The sequence below is a fragment of the Eleutherodactylus coqui genome, chromosome 5 (genome assembly GCF_035609145.1).
Source record: "Eleutherodactylus coqui strain aEleCoq1 chromosome 5, aEleCoq1.hap1, whole genome shotgun sequence".
NCBI classification, from domain to species: domain Eukaryota; kingdom Metazoa; phylum Chordata; class Amphibia; order Anura; family Eleutherodactylidae; genus Eleutherodactylus; species Eleutherodactylus coqui.
Window position 1 is genome coordinate 54,152,692 of NC_089841.1, and position 16,726 is coordinate 54,169,417.

Genomic DNA, 16,726 nt, shown 5'->3' on the forward strand with positions numbered 1-16,726 from the left:
ATAATGAGGTCCTGTGTAGTAAGGGTCAGCTGGGGCAGGAGCAGTCCTGACTTTGTTATCAGATCCCCTATGGGGGTAGGATAGCATAAAATAAGAGTATGTCTACCATCAAATAATATTTACAGGGACAGTACACCCACGTGATTCACAGAGATCCTTACTGCTCTATTCTCTTCTAGTCCCTTACATGCATTAACAAGAATTAAACCCACACTGTCTCAGAAAAAAAAATTTTTTACAGAATGCACAAAGTTTACCGATTCTGAGTTACATTCTGTATTATACTCCAGAGCTGCACTCACTATTCTGCTGGTGGAGTCACTGTGTACATACATTACTTATCCTGTACTGATCCTGAGTTATATCCTGTATTATACTCCAGAGCTGCACTCACTATTCTGCTGGTGGAGTCACAGTGTACATACATTCCTTATCCTGTACTGATCCTGAGTTACATCCTGTATTATACTCCAGAGCTGCACTCACTATCCTGCTGGTGGAGTCACTGTGCACATACATTACTTATCCTATACTGATCCTGAGTTATATCCTGTATTATACTCCAGAGCTGCACTCACTATGCTGCTGGTGGAGTCACTGTGTACATACATTACTTATCCTGTACTGATCCTGAGTTACATCATCTATTGTACTCCATAGCTGTACTCACTATTCTGCTGGTGGATTCACTGTGTACATACATTACGTACCCTATACTGATCCTGAGTTATATCCTGTATTATACTCCAGAGCTGCACTCACTATGCTGCTGGTGGAGTCACTGTGTGCATACATTACTTATCCTGTACTGATCCAGAGTTACATCATCTATTGTATTCCATAGCTGTACTCACTATTCTGCTGGTGGAGTCACTGTGTACATACATTACTTATCCTGTACTGATCCTGAGTTACATCCTGTATTATACTCCAGAGCTGCACTCAGTATTCTGCTGGTGGAGTCACTGTGTACATACATTACTTATCCTGTACTGATTCTGAGTTACATCCTGTATTATACTCCAGAGCTGCACTCCCTATTCTGCTGGTGGAGTCCCTGTGTACATACATTACTTATCCTGTACTGATCCTGAGTTACATCCTGTATTATACTCCAGAGCTGCACTCACTATTCTGCTGGTGGGGTCACTGCGTACATACATTACTTATCCTGTACTGATCCTGAGTTACATCCTGTATTATACTCCAGAGCTGCACTCACTATTCTGCTGGTGGAGTCACTGTGTACATACATTACTTATCTTGTACTGATCCAGAGTTACAAGCCGCTCCATAACCCACAGTTAAGTGCCACGGGTTTTGAAGCTACGCTTTTCCGGCGGAAATCTTGCATTTTTTGCTTCGCCAAAACCGCAAGATGTCCGCCGAGATTACATCCCGTGGGAACCCAGCCTTACAGTTATGCTTTATAGGAGCTTCATGGACCTTTCACACAATGGGCAGGAGGGGACCCATTCACTTCTATGGGAGAGTGTTGTGGGCATACTCTGTTATCTGTGCAGGGTGAGGGAGGGGGTGAGCTGTGACCATCACATATTGCACGAATGGTGGATCCTGTGTTATTTATATACAAGTCTCACCTTTCAGTGTGCTGATAAGGAGATGATGGCTGAGAGGTTTTCTCTACAGAACAGGAAGTTTCAGACTAGTATTAGGTGCTGTAGTCAGAGTGAGAACTGCAAGATTTCATTTGTTTTCCTAAATATAGATCGCAGCAGTACATTTTTTTTTTTCTTCTTCGAAAGGAATAAAATATATCACCCAAATATGTTTAACATAAAATCTAATACGAAAGGTCACCATGGATAACCATCGGGCTCTATCGCGTGTAGTACGCGGTGACACGGAACATGCTGCGTTCTTTTTTACACACGCATTATACGCAATTGTGAATTGATCAATGGAAGTCAATGTACTTCCACTGACACCATTCGCCGTGTAATAGGCAATGAAGTCCCGCTTGTGTGAGCCCGCTCCTAATTACATCAGTACTCAGTAATGAGGACGGCGTCTACATATCTTTCTTTTAATATTTTTCTTGTTTTGCCTTTAACCCTTTCAGCAGCTGTAACACACGTTGGCGTTCAGATAAACGGACGATAATTGGACATACAGACAGAGGTAGTGTTGGATTACAGATCCGGCGCCTTAAAAGTTAAAATACCGATCTACTGTGCGAAATACAAAAATGACAATGGAGCGCTACGCAGGGGTTTTCCTCGCCGCCTTAGGCTACATTCACACGGGTGACTGCGATATCGCGCTGGGTAATGTGCGCGTTTCACAGCAACGTGTTTTGGATTACAAACCACATGGCTTCTGTGACCCGGTCATCTTCCCGAGCGTGAAACGATCGCTAATGGTTCCCATAGACTTCAATGGGGAATACAATAATAAATCGCGCCGCACTCACATACACATCGCATGCCATTTTTTTCCAAGGACCCATAGAAAACGGGCGATTCCTCCCGCCGAGACGTCCAAAAATACAACATTCTGCGAGGAAAACAAATTGCTGATGAATAAATCCATTCGTAAACACGGATTTCACATCGCTGAGTCCTCGCAGCGCACAAAACATGCGCCTGTTTATTGTTCGCGCGGATCAGCCCTTCTGCTCACTGCGAGTACAGTGTCTAGTGGTCCTTGGTCGGCGACCATCAGATAAATGGCGGCCACACTGTCTCCTTGGGTATCACACGGCATGACCCCACCGTACTTCCCGCAAATATATTCCCGGAGTATAAACGGGGACACGGTATATAGTGAATGAAGACACGCGCAGCAACATATATACAGATTACAAAACTACCACTTGGAGAGGAAAAAGAACAAAAAAATGGAGGCCGTTCTCAAAGCAGAAATGTAGCACTATGAAGATGCGTCGCTGAAAAGTAGGCTGGCACCACACGCCCCTAGCAACCAATCACAGCGCAGCTTTCATGTTACCTCAGCAGTGTAATACATAACAACCAATCATAGCACAGCTTTCATGTTACATCAGCGGTATAATATATAACAACCAATCACAGCTTTCATGTTACCTCAGCAGTGTAATATACAACAACCAATCACAGCACAGCTTTCATTTTACCTCAGCAGTGTAATATATAACAACCAATCACAGCGCAGCTTTCATGTTACCTCAGCGGTATAAAATATAACCACCAATCACAGAACAGCTTTTATTTTACCTCAGCAGTGTAATATATAACACCCAATCACAGCGCAGCTTTCATGTTACCTCAGCGGTATAAGAAATAACCAACCACGGCGCAGCTTTCATGTTACCTCAGTAGTATAATCTATAACAACCAATCACAGCGCAGCTTTCATGTTACCTCAGTGGTATAATATATAACAACCAATTACGGCGCATCTTTCATTTTACCTCAGTAGTATAATATATAACAACCAATCACAGCGCAGCTTTTATTTTACCTCATCAGTATAAGAAATAACAACCAATCACAGCGCAGCTTTCATTTTACCTCAGCAGTGTAAGAAATGAAAGCTGCGCTGTGATTGGTTGCTATGGGCAACAGAGACAGAACATCTTTTAGACAGCGTTCATAAGAGTGTGGTTCCGGCCTACTTTTCTGTGGCCACCCTGTATATCATAATTTGATAACTGCACTACATATCCCAGCATGCCCTGACCAGCATACAACACAATGAGAGGAATTACAAATGCTGGAGCGGTCAGACAGGCTGCGTTGATCTGTTCAGCCATTTAACCCTTTCAGTACCGACGAGCCGTCCTCCAGTGATCACTGACATGAATGGGCGCTCTACCTTCCATAGCGCTTCCTGCGCCGACACCAATGCGGACGTCCATACGTTGCAGCATTTTCGCATTAATAACTGCGCTACCGCTGCGGATTTTGATTGCTTAGCAAATCACCGCCCCTTTCTTCACGGAGAGCGCCGCTCACCGCAACAGGCAGAACCCCTACTGGGCGCACGTCTGCATCACTCGACTGTCACCAGACCAGCGTTGGTCACGTGATGCAGACGTGTGCCCAGTAGGGGTTCCGGGTGTTGCGGTAAGCGGCGCTCTTCGTGAAGAAAGGGGCGGCGATTTTCTAGAACCTTTAACTTGCTCCCGGCTGCAGCTGAACGGCAGAAATCCCCATCGGCGATGCCGGTTTTGGCGCGGTTTTTGATGCTGAAATGCTCCGGATTTTGAAGCGGATCTGAAGCATTGCCGCTCCGTGTAATTTGGGTGAGATTAAGTAATCCCTTATCCAGAGGAGAGCAGTTAACTAGCCGATTGTGGGGTCCAACAGCGAGCCCCCCAATGATCACTAGAACAGGGCTCCCATGTCACCCAAGAGACCGGCAAGGCCAATACAGCACACGTGCTCGGCCATCATTCCAGTCATTTCAGCGAGAGCGCCGGAGATGGCAGAGCGCCTGAATTCGGCTATTTTCGGCGCACTCATTGATAACTTGGAGTCGTCTCATTGCCCAATACTGCTGACCATAGATGGTCCCTGCCGCAGCGAGTCATTGGCTACAGCAGACACAGATCCTGGTCAGCAGCAACCAAAAACAGAGGGGATGTGAATCATGGGAGAACCCCTGTAATGTCACTGGAATACCTCTTTAAATTGTATGGACGTCATACAGCGCTGACCTCCGCTCGGGATCCCCCGCTATGACCGAGGACAGAGAACCGCTTAGTAAGAGTAGCGCCTGATCTGGCTGACCTTCTACAGTCCTGGTATTACAGGACAGCCATCATGTGAATAATCTTCTTGTAATACTACATTTCTCCTGCAGGGGGAGTGTGTAGCTGCTGCAGCTTGCCCCAGCAAAATCAGCCGACTGCTTCCCACTGACTGCACTTGCAGCAATCATCTTTTTCCCCCCGATCTGACATTCTGGGAGGTGTTGCGCACTTGGCACAACCTCTGTAACTGGATGGATAATAATTTGAACGACCACATGTAATGCTACATGTACCTTGTAGAGGGCGCCGTAGGGGAAATAAGCTGCTCACGGCAATTTCTCCCAGCAAAATCAGCATTGGGTCTTGGAAGCTGCAGCTCTGATAACAGGGGGTTTGATACATAGTCCTGAACGTACAATACACACAAGTACTGAGCATGGTCACTTACCTTGTCTGAGGCTTCGGAGGCCAGCAGGTTGGTGGCGAGAGTTTGGAGCTTGTGATGCGCTACGGTCTTTAGAGCTGCCAGGCTGCGTCTAGTCATGGCCTGCTTTAGGTTCACTGCCGAATGGCTGAGCGCGTCAACGGCAGCAGGAACAGCTTCGTCACAAGCATTGAGTATCTCCACAGCTGTGATGCCCATCACACAGCGATCCAGCGCACCTTCAAGAATACAAATACACCGTCAGGGTCCACATTCATGGGCTCTCCATTAGTTAGACTAGAACATCACCACATAAGACCACCCGAGTACTGCAGGATAGCACATAGTATACAACAGACCACCCTGCATTCACCTTTTATGTATCAACTATATAACTTCTTCATTACAAACCTAGCAAAATAGTTTTCTTTGTAAAAACATATATCCTACCATTTTCTGCATACAGCTCCAGTGCATGCAAATGTGTCACCATGGTTACAGACTACAAACAAACCCAGTTGTAGTCTGATTCTTCAGTCTTATTCCCTTCTATATGTCCCTTGCACACATTCAGTAGATTACCAAGAAGTTGGGGGCAGACAAGAGGGGGGTATGTCTGAAGGATCACAGTACCGCGGTTTCGGAAGGATCAGACAACACAAGGTTGGTCGGGTAGTCTGTTACCATGGAGAAACACGGGAGCTTTACACACAAAACTAAAAGATATGTTTAACTTAGACTATTTCAAAAACTACTTAAAATTTTTAATTTTGCATACACCTAGACAGCAAAAACGTCTCTTGCAATTACCTGTGAAAATTCAGATGCAACAAAAAGTAAGTGAACCTTTTGCAATGACCTGGATTTCTACATTGATCCGATTGTTATTCGAGTCACAATTATTAAAGACATACACAAACTAATAACACAGTTATACCATTCAAGTTTTTTTTTTATTGAGCACACCGATTAACATCTAGAGAGCAGGGAGAAAAAGTAAGTGAACCCTTTAATTTAAATGGAACTTGTCACCACCTATGAGCATCATGCAGTTTTTATCTCGCCTGGATTCCCGTTCCTGTCCTGTCTCCCGTGGAAGTTGGCACCAGCAGACTCATCTCTGTAGCTGTGAGCGTGCACTCTCATAAAAAACAGTGTGCACGCATACATAGCTTGCAGAGATGAGCCCACACACATTGTTCTCTATGGGCATGCATGCTAGCACAGCTGCACAAATGAGTCCGCTGAGACTGACTTCCATGGGTGACAGAGCAGAAATGGGGAGCCAGGTGAGTAGAAAAATGACATGCACAGACTCCTCAGGACCGGTTCATGGGTACATAGGTATTGGCAGGTTCCTTTTAATAACATGTTGAGCCCTCTTCAGCAGCAATCACCTTATACCTGCACAACACTGAGGAGGGATTTTGTACAAATCCGCCTTGCAATTGTTTGTCAGTTCATTAATATTTCTGGGATGCCTTGCATACACAGCCCTCTTCAGGTCATGACACAGCATCTCGATGTGGTTAATGGGGATTGTACCAAGATGCTCAACCCCTTTGAGAATGCAGGGCTCAGAGTAATCAGCCGACTGCCCCGAGTCCCATTCTTGGCACCCCCAGAAAACAACTAATTTTGCAGTAGAACTCGCAGCTAGTCTGACATCGCAGAAGAAATGCAGCATGACAGGACACCTATTCACATGAATGCTCTGTAGCGGGACAGCAATAGGTCTGCCTGAATAGGAGCCGCTCTTACTGAGAGAGTAGGGTCCTAAACAAAGAACACTATTCCATGATATTCATATACCGTAGTAGAGCATCTGAACGGAGAATGCCATCTTGGCACAATCCCTTTAAAGACTCAGTTTTAACCCAATGACAAAAGTAATTACTGCAGAAATACCGGTAATTTTAAATGGTTCACTTACATTTTTTGGCAACTTTAATTTTTCTAGAGGTTATTCAGTTTAGAAAATCAATTTCTATATATCCTCAATAGGTGATATTCTGTTCAGAAGTCTAATCCTCAAGAGTGGCTACAAAGAGCTTCTCTTGGTCTGGAGGACTGTCCTGTATTATACAGAAAACCCAATGATATGAATGGACACTACTATGTAATACCTCATTCCTCCTGTGGGGGAGCTGCAGGGAAACAGAACACTTACTGTCAAGGTTTCCTCACAGATTACAGCGTATTACCAGGGGTCGCAGCAAGAGGTCATTGTATTATCTATTTATTGTCAAGGAACTCTTCTAATAAGTAGGGACTGCCAAAGCGGAGAACCGCTTAAAGTAATCTCCTTCACTAATACATGAATTTAAAAAAAAAAAAAAAAAAAAAAAAGAAATTTTTTTTTTCATTTATTACATTTTTGAAGGAGATGTTCTGTAATAGCCAATCTAAGACCACAGAAAAATATTTTTTGTCCTGTTCTTTAATCCCACTTGAATGCTGAACCTTACAGGAATGTGGAAGCCATAATCTATCTAAAATCACTTTCAGACGGGGGATGTCTTCAAACAAAAAGCCGCACATCTTTTCAGTTGTCCGTGAGAATAGCTGCGCTTGCTCCGCTCCGCACTCTGATCCTTGCATCCTTAGCCGTGGAGCCAGGAGGTATACTGAAACACTCCGCTGTGAGGAGCAACTAAGCTGGTTTGAGAAAATCGTTGCTGTAATTGGCTCTGGATGTATCAACAGTGGAATCACCAGTAAAGCTGCAGGCTCTCTAGCTGCCGCTCCTTCTATCACAGAAGCCCGCGGGGGGCATTACCTAATTTAATTTTGATTGCAAGACAATCTAAAGACACACATTGAAGTGTATCTTAGATCCCCTGTAGGTTCTTGATCAACCTTCAAAAGAAGTGGAACACATGGCGGTGTGATAGCGAGCGCCACCGGTTTATTAAAAAGGAGAACTCTTACAAGTCCCTTTTATTTACTGGAGATGCTGGAAGGCGGCAGGAGGACGGCTGCTTCATTTTAATGGGGTCGACTGCTTGAGACAGGCACGATCCATAGTCCCGTTTGGGGTATACGGACGCCATACGAGAGCTAGCAATGGCTACTAATATGTAGGTAACTTCTGGTCAGCACGATGTGTATCGTGGCAGCATGATATGGGTGAATGTAGGGGAGAAGGCCCTGCTGGGACTAATGGGGAAAGTACTGCTAGGACTACTGGGGGGGAATAGAAAGGTCTTTATGTGACTACTGGGAAATAGGACGGAGGGTCACTGTTGTGACTAATGAGGGGAAAGGTCCCTATGACTAGTGAGAAAAGGGGTAAGGAGTGTTCCTGCTGTGATTTCTGGAGGAACGGCGGAGTGCTCCGCTGCAACTACTGGCTGTACATGGTACTACACCTGAACACCTGGTGCTGCACCCTGTCCTGCAGCTCAGCACCATTCATATAGGAGGCTGTGCCTTTTAATCACAGCACCTCAGCATCATTCACACATATGGCTCTGCCTGGAACTGCACCTTAACGCTATTTATACATGCGACTGTGCCTTGTTACTGCAGCACCAGCACCAATCACACATGTGGATGGACCTGGTACTCCAGCACCTCCACACCAGCCATACATGCGGATGGGCCTAGTACTCCAGCACCTCTACACCAGCCATACATGCGGATGGGCCTGGTACTCCAGCACCTCCACACCAGCCATACATGCGGATGGGCCTGGTACTCCAGCACCTCTACACCAGCCATACATGCGGATGGGCCTGGTACTCCAGCACCTCCACACCAGCCATACATGCGGATGGGCCTGGTACTCCAGCACCTCTACACCAGCCATACATGCGGATGGGCCTGGTACTCCAGCACCTCCACACCAGCCATACATGCGGATGGGCCTGGTACTCCAGCACCTCCACACCAGCCATACATGCGGATGGGCCTGGTACTCCAGCACCTCCACACCAGCCATACATGCGGATGGGCCTAGTACTCCAGCACCTCCACACCAGCCATACATGCGGATGGGCCTGGTACTCCAGCACCTCTACACCAGCCATACATGCGGATGGGCCTGGTACTCCAGCACCTCCACACCAGCCATACATGCGGATGGGCCTAGTACTCCAGCACCTCTACACCAGCCATACATGCGGATGGGCCTGGTACTCCAGCACCTCTACACCAGCCATACATGCGGATGGGCCTGGTACTCCAGCACCTCTACACCAGCCATACATGCGGATGGGCCTGGTACTCCAGCACCTCTACACCAGCCATACATGCGGATGGGCCTGGTACTCCAGCACCTCTACACCAGCCATACATGCGGATGGGCCTGGTACTCCAGCACCTCTACACCAGCCATACATGCGGATGGGCCTGGTACTCCAGCACCTCTACACCAGCCATACATGCGGATGGGCCTGGTACTCCAGCACCTCTACACCAGCCATACATGCGGATGGGCCTGGTCCTCCAGCACCTCTACACCAGCCATACATGCGGATGGGCCTGGTCCTCCAGCACCTCTACACCAGCCATACATGCGGATGGGCCTGGTCCTCCAGCACCTCTACCCCAGCCATACATGCGGATGGGCCTGGTCCTCCAGCACCTCTACACCAGCCATACATGCGGATGGGCCTGGTCCTCCAGCACCTCTACACCAGCCATACATGCAGATGGGCCTGGTCCTCCAGCACCTCTACACCAGCCATACACGCGGATGGGCCTGGTACTCCAGCACCTCTACACCAGTCATACACGTGGATGGGCCTGGTACTCCAGCACCTCTACACCAGCCATACATGTGGATGGGCCTGGTACTCCAGCACCTCTACACCAGCCATACATGTGGATGGGATACTTCCCTGTGTGCGGCTAGATGTTGGTCCCAGCTGTACTGCCAGGTTAATCTATAAGGTCTTTACTGTCACCGGCTGCAGGGATTACCTACCGCCTAGGGCCAGTGAGACTGTAGACCTGCAGAGCACCGACCACAGGGGATGCAACGCCTCCAGTACCGCACTGCAGCCGCGCACACATATTGTTCCATACGGTCAGACGGAAGAGCGTTAGAGAGCAATAAAAACAATGGATGAAGAAGAGCATCATCCTATAACCAAACAAACAGCAACAGTCCCAACGCACTGCAATGTGTTACCTTCTACTACCGTAAGAGATCCAGCCGACCTGGGAAAAAACTTAAACTCCTTCCATGTCCCAGACCACCAGGGACACATAAATTAACCATATCACTGCTACAAACCACCACGTATGTATACATTACCCCCATTTTCTGCCTTGGACACCCAAGGATGCCAACATAAACCTTTCTTGCGCTACAGATTAACTCTTTTTTGCCTTAGACCCCAAGAATGCAGACATAAACCCCTTCTCTGCCTTAGACCACCTGCTACTGACCAGCTGAGATGAAAACATTAACCTATTCACTGCACTACACCTTAAAGCATGCAATCTTTATCACCTTCACTGCCCTAAAGAGTGGAAATGCTGTCGTGTACGCTATAAACTTATTTATCTGGCTTCTGTAAAAGACTTCTCAACGCTGTAAGGCACTGAGTACCCAGCTACTATCGCTATTTTGGCACTATACATTCAATAGGATGGATCAAGATCTAAAGTTATCGCCTATCCAAAGGACAGGAGTTAACTTTATGATCGATGGGGGTCCGATCACTGGGACCGCTCACCGTTCTTGAAAATGAGGGTCCAGTGGAACCCGGCATGAACGGAGCAGAGGTTGTCCATGCATGCTTCAGGTCCATTTATTTCAATGACAGTGCTGGAAATTGAAGAGCTTGGCAATCTTCAGCACTGAAATGAATGGAGCAGCAATGGACATGAACGACCTACATTTCATTCATGCAGGAACCGTCAGCAACGCTCTATTGATGCAGGGACCTTCAGTACATCTGCTTTTGGGTGATAGTCCCAGCAGTCGGACCCCAACTGATCATAGAGTTATCCACTTTCCTGTGGCTAGGGCATAACTTTATGACTTGGCACAACCCCTTTACCCATTAAAAAGCTGAATAAAATATTAAAAGGGCGACGCTGCATAGTTACTGGTGATTTCTTTATCATTTTAAGGGGAAATGCTCTTTTAATGAATGAATAATTGAGCGATATTGAGGCGCGTCCTGCCATAAGAAGCCGTCTGACTCCGCAGCACACGCTGCTATTTTAAGGGTGGAACAGTGTAATTGTACTTTGTGGAAATGATCTTACCGGTATCCATTTGCCAGACATAGACAGAGCCGTCTGAGCAGCCGACCACCAGATAGTCGTCCGATGGTCTCCACTTTATGACTTGGATGGGAAAGAGATGGCGGGACGCCAGCATGATGCATTTTCTTTCTCTCAGGCTCAGAAGACCGACAGAGTGATCGCTGGCCACCGAGCAGATGCAATGCTGCACTCGTGTCTGCAATGGGAAGCAAAGGAGACTTTCATTCACTTGCTGAAGATATCAATATAAGCACAGAAAACTATCACAGAAAAGGGTTTCATCCAAAAAAGACACACAAGGGGAACTGAAGAAAAATGAATGCAAACCCTTGGATAGAATTTCTTTTCTTTGTTTTTTTTAAAAACCTAAATAGGACTAAAAATCTGTATATTTCTTAGTGTATCAGTCGGAGCTCCATGTTCCTGATACAGAAATTCAAATCCCCTGTATAGACCTAGAGTGAAGTTAAAGAGTACCCGCACTTTTCAGAATAAGCTGCTGTGTGTATATGAGGAAGGACACTCTTTTTGGTGATTTGAAGACTTGTGTCCTGTATTTATCATCACTTTTTCCCTCTGCAGGCTCCATCTCTTATTCTCAGTTTTCCCTGAGCTAGTAGGTGTAGACGATGATGTCTCCATACACTATACACATAGGAGAGCAGGGTCTCTTCTTCTCTATCTCTGAGCTGGTGGGTGTATACTGGCTGCTAGGACATCTACCATACACTGTACACACAGGAGAGCAGGATCTCCTCTCTATCTCTCTGAATTGGTGGGTGCAGACTGCGGATATGTCATCTCTAGTGTACAAATAGGGAGCAGGATATCTTCTTCTCAATCTATTAGCTGGTGGGCAGACTGCTGCTATGTTGTCTCCCATACATTGTACAGATAAGCAGGATCTCTTCTCAATCTCTGAGCTGGTGGGTGTAGACTGCTGCTATGAAGTATCCATACACTGCACCCATCTATTCTTCTCAATCTCTGAGCTGGTGGGTGTAGACTGCTGCTATGAAGTATCCATACACTGCATGCATGGGAGAACAGGATCTCTTCTTCATCTCTTACGTCAGTGGGTGTGGATTGCTGCTATGAGGTCTCTATACACTACATAAATAGGAGAGCAGGATCTCTTCTCTCTCTGAGCTGATGGGTGTAGACTGCTGCTATGATGTCTCTCTATGCTACATATGTAAAGAAGAGATCTTGCTGTCCTATCTCTAAGCTAGTAAGTGTAGACTCCTGCTATGATGTCTCCATACACTGCACACACAGGAGAGCAGGATCTCTTCTCTCTCTCTGAGCTGGTGGGTGTAGACTGCTGCTATGATGTCTCCATACACTGCACACACAGGAGAGCAGGATCTCTTCTCTCTCTGAGCTGGTGGGTGTAGACTGCTGCTATGATGTCTCCATACACTGCATATGTAGAGAAGAGATCCTGCTCTCCTATCTCTAAGCTAGTGAGTGTAGACTCCTGCTATGATATCTCCATACACTGCACACATAGGAGAGCAGGATCTTCTTCTTTATCTCTGAGCTGGTGGGTGTAGACTGCTGCTATGGTGTCTTCATACACTGCACACATAGGAGAGCAGGATCTCTTCTCTGTCTATGAGCTGGTGGGTGTAGACTGCTGCTATGATGTCTCCATACACTGCACACATAGGAGAGCAGGATCTCTTCTCTCTCTGAGCTGGTGGGTGTAGACTGCTGCTATGATGTCTCCATACACTGCACACATAGGAGAGCAGGATCTCTTCTCTGTCTATGAGCTGGTGGGTGTAGACTGCTGCTATGGTGTCTCCATACACTGCACACATTGAAAATAAATCTCTCCCAGCAATCTCTGAGGTGGTTGCATGTAAGGTTGTATGTAAGCACTGTCAATAATTATAACTGGTCAATGTGGTTCGTTGAGCGCCACTTGTGTCTGCCGTGCGACAGATCAGACAGATTCGTGGGTTCCGTTATAAACAGAGCCTAAATTATGGTTTGCTGCTGATCAAAGAAAGGATCCAAGCTGGATATTTGTTTATGGGAAGCACGGAGGTTCAGAAAATGCTCCAAAACTGCCAGATTTACTTTCAAAAACTATCACGCTAAATGGCGAAAATTGTGTCAACTCTGTAAGAAAGGCGCACATTTTATACACTAATCATAATGCACCACATGCTAGAAACACACAGCCTAACAGTTTTTATACACGAACGCCAGTATTTTACCGGAAAAAATGGCGCTGGGTAAAAGTAAATTTGGCGCAACCATCACACAAGTCATGTCAGCTTTGCTGCATTTTTCCCCCAAAATCTGTCACGGAACAGTCATGTGACTCTTAAGTCCTGCAATAGTATCCTAGCCAAAGTCACTACCTGGCCCTAGGTAAACTGTACTGCAGTACATAGAAATACTGGCAGTGGCTGATAACAGAGAACAAAAGCGTCCTACAAAAGATCGATCTTTACTTATAATTCCTGTTGTCTATTAATTTCTTCGGGTTCATTAAGGTTTTCAGCGAATGTAAATGACAAGACGACTTAATGATACATAATGAATTATAATATCGAACTGCGCAAAAATTAAGCTTCTCGCTAAATATTCTCCATCGATTTTGTCTAATAGTAATGAATTTAATCTTCTATATGTTGCATTATTGCTGTCATATTATTTGTCTTGCAGACGGACCTTTACAGGAACAGTGGCGCATTCTGCTCCCGCCGCCCATTACTCAGGCCGGTGTACCGCGCCCGCTCGGATGCATTACCATGTGACAAATGACAGCTCGGGGTTATTTATCCCGGGTTTTTTCTTTGTGGCCATGAAGGATGAAAATAAAGCGGACACCCGAGGAAATGATCCGTCTGGTGACGCACTGCGATCTATAATAACCAATTAACTGGAGCTCTTTACTTTTAATTAGCCGGCGTTTAGGACAATTATTATCATTTTCTTATAACAGACGATAATTGAGATAATCAAATCGAGATCTCGCTGACTGCATTATGCCGGGCTGCGGTCGCAGTGATAGATACCAGCAGAGAGAGCAGTGGTTTGCCGCTAATTAACGGAAAGACGAAGCAGCCCCTTCCTTCCTGAATTAGAAGAATGAGACACTGTGAAAGGGTGCCGGCTGTTGTCCAACTACAACTCTCAGCATGGAGGGAGTTGGACTTTCTTTATGCACTCCTTTCTATAGTGCATAGCATGGTTCCCCAAAACTAAGACCCTGTCTTATAGTAATTTTTGCCCCAAAAGAGGCACAGGGTCTTATTTTTGGGGGGTGTCTTATACTCACCTAGTAGTTGCCGTTCGGGTCCCTCCTGCTGGGCTGTGGTGCTCCGGCAGACTTCTGTGTAGTCCTCAATGCCGACGGAGCATCTCTTACTGCTGATGGGGCTTGAATACCCTGCCTGCAGCAAACGATTGCTCTGATTGGTTCATCGAGCGCCGGCTTTGATTGGCTGACGTTGCGCTCATGAACCAATCACAACCGTTCGATGATGTCATCCAATGAATGGCTGTGATTAGTTCATTGAGCACCTGCTCCAATTGACTGACACAGCACTTCTGAACCAATCAGAGCAATCGCTTGCTGGAGGCAGGGTATTTAAGCCCCGGAACCAACGAGAGATGCTCCGTTGGCATTCAGGACTGCACGGAGGCATGCCGGAGCACCGCGGCGCAGCAGGGGGGATCCAAATGGCACCTGCTAGACAAGTATTGCTTTTTTTTCCATGTTGTGTAGCTACGGTGTATTTTTGGAGTAGCACTTATATTTCAAGCCCTACCGAAAATCAGGGTAGGGCTTTTTATCTGGTTAGGTCTTATTTTCAGGGAAGACGGTACATATTCTGCAGCGCTGTACACAGATTATCACTTACAACGGGCGCTGTCCCCATGACAGCTCACAATTTATATTGACTTATCAGGGTATGTTCACCCGGCAGACTCCGCTGCAGAACTCTCTGCATGTAATCCGCCTGTAAAACTGCAGCAGAAATCTGCAGCTATTCTACAGCGGTTTTAACTGTGGATCCCCGCGCACATTAAGCCTCGCCAATGGGCAAAATCAGTGTGTGGAATTTCTGATGCGTGCCCACACAGATCTGAGATAAGAAACAACACTTTTCATGCAGATCCATATGAATTGGGTCAAGAGGGGTGTCGTCTCTCCTTAAGGAGAGCACCCCAAAATGTGTGTGGAGACACCTGGGGGTGAGTGGGTCGGGGGATGGCATCATCTCTCCCCAAGGAGAGCACCCAGAAAGGGTGCGAGAAGACACCTGAGAGGTGAGGGAGGAGACTTATATGGCCATGCACGCTCCTCTGGGTAATTTATGCAAATAAGGAAGATGGAACAATACCTCTGCAGCGCCACCTGTTGGATGACAGCATTCCAATAGGTGGCGATCCATATGAAGACACGCTGCAAATACAACACACAGATTATGCCCATTGCTGGCTGGGGGGGGGGGGGGGGTAATAAATAAATTACGTGTAAGCAGTGCGAAATAAGTTGGCCATATACATGGCAGAATGTATCATCATGGCAGAAGCCTTGCTGCGGACCACGCGTGTATTGCAAGTTAAATTCGCATCCTATTATTTTTGCTGCAGCCTATTTGACGGTAATTTGAAATCGGCTTGTGAAAATAATAAATAGAATGGCCACATCCCTTCTTTCCCCATTGAATATCTGCAGGCATCACCGTGGATATACTAGTGCAGAGTTGCAGCAGAAATTTGTGTTTTTTTTGCAGCAGATTGGATTTCTTGTTTTTACTGTATGTATATATGCATTTTTGGTGTGCAAGCATCTTCCGCATCTGTATTCCCTGCCTTTTTCACGTGAACATTAGTGAATACACAAGCAACTGCGTATTTTTTTTACACAATGCCATAAATTTTCAATGGACAATTTTGGTCTGTGAGATGGAGGTTGTATTTCTTTAGACGCATAAAAAATGGACATCTGAATACCCCAATGCAAATCAATGGGGTTTATGCTGTCCGTAAAAAGGCGCCCATGATACTGACTGAAAACACAGCCGTGTGAATGAGCCCTTTATAGGTTTTCGGACTGTGGGAGGAAACCCACACGAACACAAGGGGAAAATACAAACTTAATGCAGATGTCGTCCTTGGCTGAATTTGAACCCGGAACCCCAGCACTGCAAGGCACCAGCGCTAACCACTGAGCCACCATGCTGCCCCACACAACAGCTGAAGTGCCACAAGTTACACAGCATGCTCCACAAGTGCAGCCCTAACTCCTCTACATGGTAAGCTTCAGTAATCAGCTCTCCTGTTGTACAGAAGACACAAGTAGTGCGACCAGCAGGTGGCAGTGCCACGCAACACGGCAGCTTCATAGTCTT

The 16,726-nt window shown here is 46.4% G+C and overlaps 1 protein-coding gene across 2 annotated transcripts in view; it reads right to left on the reverse strand.

The window, feature by feature from the left end:
* WDR7 (WD repeat domain 7) overlaps positions 1–16,726 on the reverse strand; it is a 356,850-nt gene that overhangs the window by 293,344 nt on the left and 46,780 nt on the right. For both annotated transcript variants that reach the window (XM_066602521.1, XM_066602523.1), the window contains exons 13-14: positions 11,346–11,541; positions 5,145–5,359 (exon numbers count right to left, since the gene is read on the reverse strand). In XM_066602521.1, coding sequence (XP_066458618.1) covers positions 5,145–5,359; positions 11,346–11,541 — 411 coding nt within the window. The remainder of the gene's footprint in view (positions 1–5,144; positions 5,360–11,345; positions 11,542–16,726) is intronic.